This window comes from Triticum urartu, unplaced genomic scaffold (assembly GCF_003073215.2).
Source record: "Triticum urartu cultivar G1812 unplaced genomic scaffold, Tu2.1 TuUngrouped_contig_6452, whole genome shotgun sequence".
Taxonomy (NCBI): Eukaryota; Viridiplantae; Streptophyta; class Magnoliopsida; order Poales; family Poaceae; genus Triticum; species Triticum urartu.
Genome location: NW_024117216.1, coordinates 1 through 6575, shown reverse-complemented (window position 1 = coordinate 6575; position 6575 = coordinate 1). Strand labels below are relative to the sequence as shown.

At 46.2% G+C, this 6575-nt stretch overlaps 1 protein-coding gene across 1 annotated transcript; it reads right to left on the bottom strand.

Annotated features, from left to right (window-relative positions):
• Positions 1-1783: 1783 nt before the first annotated feature.
• On the bottom strand, positions 1784-4457 carry LOC125530632 (endonuclease 4-like). The gene is made up of 8 exons (XM_048695013.1): positions 4258-4457; positions 3999-4170; positions 3079-3171; positions 2817-2956; positions 2607-2699; positions 2441-2508; positions 2282-2352; positions 1784-2191 (listed from the first exon to the last, which is right to left on the bottom strand). The coding sequence occupies exons 1-8, from the start codon at positions 4366-4368 to the stop codon at positions 2073-2075; spliced, it is 867 nt and encodes a 288-aa protein (XP_048550970.1). The 5' UTR covers positions 4369-4457; the 3' UTR covers positions 1784-2072.
• Between the last annotated feature and the right edge of the window lie 2118 nt (positions 4458-6575).

The window sequence follows — 6575 nt, the reverse complement described above, 5'->3', positions numbered from 1 at the left end:
AGGTAAGAGAAATCATTTTTATGCCCTGGTAGTTTTTGTGGTAACAAGCTGATAACTTATGTACCAAAGATGTGATAATTTACGTAGTATGGGCATGATAACTTTTTGTCCAAAAAAAGTCATCAGAATATACCAAGGAAAAATGTTGTTAAAAAATGCCTCCCAATAACTCATGTGTAAACAATATAATAATACACGCACATGAGAGTTGATGACTCATATACAAATATCGCGGTAATTTTTTGACCGAGGGAATGGATATTGTTGAAAAACATACCTCGATAACTTTTGCGGAACATGGTAATATAAACAACAAAGCTGATAACTCACTGCAAACATCATAATCATTTTTTAACCCTGGGATAAAAGTTTGTTGAAAACATACCACGAGAAACTTTTGTGTAAATGACACGGTAATTAATGTATTACAGACAAGATAACTTACGTAGACCAGATGTGGTAACTTTTGGTTCGAAAAAAAATTTATCAAAACATATCAACATGGGATCTAATTTTGAAAATCTCGTTGAGACGATTTTTTTTGTGAAGACGGTTTTTCAATCGGAGCGGCGGAGCTACAAAACATTTTAAAGTTTGAAAAAAGAAAGAATCTAGGATAACATCAGTTTTTCGTCCTTTAGTGCATATATGCATGTAATTAGAGGGAGGAGTGCACGTGAAAGAAAAATTAGTCATTGTAATGCATGCATGTATATAATTAGAGTGAAGTAAAAATCGCTCTTGCCTATTGCTAAAATCCGAACGTTTGATAGTTATAAAAGTCCTTTAAAGAAAAGACACGTGGACTGAAGATTTAGAATTGTATGCAGTTTCCATGAGTAGATCCATGCATGTAGATCAGGGATTATGATGACGAGAGCTTAATTACTTGTCAGCACAATTACTTGCTAGAAGAAATGTGATCAATAGAAGTCAAGCCTTTTCCGAACTCCAATTGGGACCTCGAAAAAGGACAAGAGAAACATGGGCATACTCGTGAGAACCGAATTAATGAGAATTAATCGGCCTTCGTATGACATCAGCTTGCCCTTCCAGTGGCTCAGTTTCTTCTCAAATCGATCTTCAATGCACTTCCATTCTCTGTTTGTCAGCTTACGATGATGGATTGGTGTACCCAAATACGTGAAAGGTAAAGCCCCCAATTCGCACCTGAACATTTGTTTGTACGCATCTTGTTCGTCATTAGCTCTTTCAAAATAGAACAATTCGCTTTTATGAAAGTCAATCTTTAACCCTGTAGACATGAAAAGGATAAATGTTGTGTTTTCCTTCATGAACAATCTATCTGAACAATGCTACATCAACGGGGTGTTTTAATACGGGATTCACGGGCTACATGAGGTGGACCAGTAGAATTGCAGATTAGGAGGGGAAGGCCCCACACACCCCTGACGGGGGGGGGGGGGGGGGGGGGGGGCAGAGAGATTTGTTAGAAGCAAGCCCCGTAAAAGCCCCGTAAAACGCCCATGATTGTCCGTGACTCTAGTGTTATTGATCTGAACTGACCTCTTACCTGCTTTTGCACTCTGAATGCAAGTCTGGATTATGGACACGGTTTTATCTACCGGCTAACTCATAGCATAGCTGGGTATTTGCCTTGCCTTTTGCTTGAAATAGAGACCAATCTATCCAACTGGCTATGATGCGACACGTCGGCGACAGTCTTTTGTGTAGCTCAAGTAGATTATTTTAGCATAAACGAAAAGGTCACAATCACATGAAAGTAGATCGCTATCGTACAGAGGAAACGAAGATGACAAGATGGTGTCAATCAATAATACATACAATGATTCGCTGCCGCAACTCTAAGCCCCTTCGACCAAGAGGATACAATGTAGTTAATCAAGAGTTCAAGACACCGGCATATACGTGCATACATACAGATACAATGATTTGCTGCAGGCCTGCAGCAGCGACTCTAAGCTGCTTTGGTGGACCGATAACAAATACAAATCTAATCGTGAATTCGGTGATTTTGCCGAAGATATAACGCTGGTCAAACACGATGATCTTATTATTATTCTTCCTCAATTTCTTCGAAACTGTGTCGATCAGATGCTCTGCAGCCTGCCGTTCCCGCTGAAAATCCGGTTGAGGATCGCCGCCAGCCTCACGCCCCCCTGGGCGAGCCTCTTCTGAACGACCGGCAGCGCCTTGAAGTAGTACTCATCTGCAGTCCAGTTTCAAGGAGATCTCATCACACTTATCCCAAAGAATCACGCATATAAGCATCTAATCTAATCTTATTAATCTGGTGTACCTCCTAGGGTGTCGTCCTGCTCGACGCCCTCGTACGCGTCGCATGCCAGCAACGCGCTCTCCTGGGCGTACCTGCAGCATTCGGTCGTTCTCAGCCGTCAGATTCAGCCTCTGAACATACCAGATTGGATTGCATCATCGTGATGACTGTTGAGCTTACTTTTCAGCGCAGGTGGTGGTTTTGCTGCGGCACGTCTCCCACTGCTTCTCCTCGCTGGACCAGTCGTCCTGCAAGAGATCAACTCAATCAAAAGTTGCTCGAGGTGAAATTAAGCTGAAGCAATGGAGTGAAATGCGGTGCAGAGGTGACTAGTGAGGTAGCTTACGGTGATGTTGCGCTGGATGGACTCGATCATGGCGTCCTGGTCCTTGTCGAAGAAGTCCTTCATGGCCTGCGTGATCACGTCCGAGTCCCACACCTAGTAGTTTGGAAACACAACACTCAAGTCAATTAGCTGGACAGTGAATAAATGATGATTCTACTAGCTAGGATTGAATCATGCATGGAGCTGAGACGAGTGTCCTGGTATGCGTACGTGGTGCAGGTTGCTCTTCCTCTTGTACCAGCGGAGTTTGATGGTGTTGCCGCCGAGGTCGTCGACGTGGCCGCAGTGCAGCGGCTGGTGCACGTCGCCCACGAAGTGCGCCAGGAACATCAGGCTCTCCGTCGGGTCAACTGCCATCGATGGCAATGTATACAACGCATGCATGAGGCCGGGAAGATCATCCATGGCATTCTAGCTACCAGCATGCATGTTACTAACTGATGAACACGGGGTGTCGATCAGTGATGCTTACATGGGCTGGACGAGTCCTGGAGCGCGGCCGTGTAGTTGTTGATGGCCCCGACCACGCACACGTTCTTGTTACCCTTGGTGTCATGACAGTCCCCTGTCCAAAATCAGTGCAATCGAAGCATAACGTGAGACACGTGTGTAATTCTCATATGCGATCATGTATGTGCTTGGCTTTCAGTAGTTGTTGTTGCTTGTGGAACTCTAGCTAGCCGCATCTTGCTATGCTGCCACGACGCCGACGGTGTGGAACTCCAGGACTGTTACATTAGCTTGTGGTGCATGCACTCTAACTGTCATTCGGTGACGAGGACCTACCACCACCTACCAACTCCCTTGCCCAATCAGCCAAGCAAACCCATACCCGATTGGCAGGACAGCCACCAGTCAACATTTCACCGTCCATTCCCTAAAAAAAACATTTCACCGTCCAGTCAAGCTGATAATGACTCGCCCCAAATGCATGATAATATTCCTTGTGAGATGCGATGCGATCCATCAAAGATGGGAACTGTTGGCATATGCCTTTTTATTTGAACGATGTTGATGCAGTTAGCTCTAACCGCCACTCACCAGACACATGGATGGATGGATGGATGGATGGGTTGCTAGCTCAGTAGCAGGTGGACGCACGTAACGTGTCCATCGGGACGGGCCTCTAATTAGGCACGTAGTACGTACGGGCTCAAAGGTCAAAGCGCGCCTTAACTACCGATCGTGACATGCTGCATGCTGTTACTAGGGTAGTACAAAAGTTTAAAAATTACCGTATTTGGTTGTTGTGAGAGTAAATAAAAGTAAACAACAGCTGAAGTTGTATCGATCGATGCATGCATATGCCTGGCGCCATGCATGCATGGAAGGTTCAGAGCAAGCATGAGAGAGAGAGAGAGAGAGAGAGAGAGAGAGAGAGAGAGCACGTACTGGCGTAGCTGAACTCGCAGTCGCCGGGGGTGTCGGCGAAGTGGAGGGGGCTGGACCACCGGTACCGGAAGCGCTGGCTGTCCGCCCACGAGCACACCTCCGCGAGCTCGCCGTTGGCCCACGACGGGAGGAGAGCCTTCACCCCCGTCGACGCCTCGCTCGTCAGGAAACCCTGCACGGAAACGGCACCTCAGCTCAGCTTGGCGGCCTCTACCTCCGGCGGCGGTGGAAAAAGACGACGGGTCGGCGGTTCACGTACGTCGGCGATCTTGCAGGTCATGTAGTGGCCCTCCTTGCCCCACGCCAGCGCCGCCGGGGCCCTCGCCGCCGCCGCGACGAGCAGGACGTGAAGCAGCAGGAGCAACCCCATCCTAGCTCAGCTCAAGCTTCGCCCTCTCTCTTTCTGCGTCTCTTGTTGATGTGTTGCTTTCTTTCTTGTCTCATCTGCCTTGTGTACTGCTCGTCTATTTATACTTACAACAACCTGCCAACCAATGGCCGCGTTCTGGACTTGGAAGATTCCTTCATCCGATCCGATGCCTTTTGTCCCAACAAGGCAACAACAACCAGAGGAGTTTGAAGCCCTGAAGGTCGTACATCCATGTGAGCTGATGGCTGGAGTTGCTTGCGCCATGTGAGCATCTCCGGTCATGATGCGCAATTATGCCGGCGTGGTTCACATGTGCGGCACGCAACAAGCTCCCATCCCTATCCGCTGGCTCCGTTTCACACATTGCAATGGCAATGTCAAGGAAGGATCAGAGCAGAGCAGCTGCTGCCACGCGCGCAGCGCGCTTCTTCTTGCCCACTCCCAACGGACGAACGCCTACTGCTCCGGCCGGTTTCTGAATTCTGATTGGCGGCATGGTGTGTACGTGCCGTGCGTGCGAGATTCGTCGAGTTTCAGAGCTCCCAACGATCGATCTCTCTCCCCCGATCGGTTGCATGAAACAAAACTATAGATGAACGACTTGACGATCGACGACTAATAATTAAACAAAGCACCGATCGATCGCTGCTCGTCGTAAACAATCTGAGGATAAGGACTGACGCATTTCACCAACAACAGGCAGCATATGCTGTATATATATTCCGTCAGACAGTGTTTGCAGTGTTTCCCCTATATTTTACAAGTGTCGTCTCCCCCGGGCCGGGTCGCAATTGCTAAATCAGAGCAAGTTAGATCAGATCGAGCTAGCCTGCCACAGTGCCACTCCTTGTCCACTCCCAACCAACGCTACATGATCCGGTTTCTGAATGCTGACTTGGTACTTGCTCAGCAGCAACAAACGACGACTAAAGGAAGTGTCTGGGAAGCACCGGTTGATGGCTGCTCAGCTCGTCCGTCCTAAACAATCTGAGAACAGCATCAAGGACAATACACGCATGATCTGCACGCTGGTAGTTAATTCCAGTTTTGGATCGGAACAACATGGACGAAAACAAAACAGGCACGAGCAAATGTTAAAATTACTCCAAAACAAAAACACTGGGCCTGACAACAGCCGTACGTACTGATTAATACAGTTAATAACCGTGATTTGTGATCTGATGAAACTAACATGCATGGCCAAGAAAGTTTTATGATTTTTATCATACTAGTAATTTGTACGTGCTTTGCACGTCATCTTATTATGTAACAGCATGGTAGTAGATTATTACTTTTAAGTAAAGAACCTGTGTGATAAATTTCTTAGAAGTTTTGAACAGGAGATTTTCAGTACGTATTAGTGGAATCATTTTTGTGCTTCACACAAAAGCAATACAACTATCTCGCAAAAAGATTCCACAAATGTCATTGATTTTCTTTATGACAAATTAGGCGAAGGCTTTGCCTACTTATTTAAAGAAAGGTTTTTACGAAGTCCATTAGTTTATAAAATTCAAACTCATTTTTTGGAAAAAATGAAGCAAAAAAAAGAAGTCTGATTAATAATATAATTTCACCTTCTCAAACTCATGTCAACTAAGAAAATAAAAGGAGTCAAACCTGCTCTTTCTAGGCTCACGCACTTTTTTCTCATTCTAATTATCCTAAGTACCCTACTGCTAATTGTTTCACAACAACAAAAGAAGGTCACCACACATACAACACTGTAATTGCTAGGCTGACATGCACGCTTCTACCAGGTGCGTGCGCGTAGGATTTTTTTATTGTTGAGAGCAGCATGTGTGTACTGTGCAGTCTAGCTCACAGTAGAATGATCTGGACTGAAGCGTGGTCATATGGCAGGCGGCAGCCGGATGGTGGGCCTCATGGCGAATGCCTTAAACAGCAGCCGTAGGATTGCCAGATGCAACGGCAGGTGTAACACCACATTCTTTTCGATTTTTGTGCAGTCAATTAGAGCCGGTAAGATCTAATGTGTTGAGTATATATGTTATGTGCATATTGTGTATTGGGTCCGTCTCTTATTTCCTTATATATTTAAAGTCCGTGGCCCATCTTTATACATCATATATACGTGTCTATGCACGAGAGCAATACATCGTGTAATCATATCTCATATATGGTATCAGTTTCCTAGGTCTCTTTCTCGCGCCGCCGTCCGCGCGTCTCCTCCGTCCCGCCGCCGC

Coding starts and splice junctions, on each gene's coding strand:
- LOC125530632 (XM_048695013.1), bottom strand. CDS start 4,368: ATGGGGTTGCTCCTGCTGCTTCACGTCCTGCTCGTCGCGGCGGCGGCG. Junction 2,509..2,606: donor CCATCCAGCGCAACATCACC/GTAAGCTACCTC, acceptor GATCTCTTGCAG/GACGACTGGTCCAGCGAGGA. Junction 2,192..2,281: donor GCAGGACGACACCCTAGGAG/GTACACCAGATT, acceptor ACTGGACTGCAG/ATGAGTACTACTTCAAGGCG.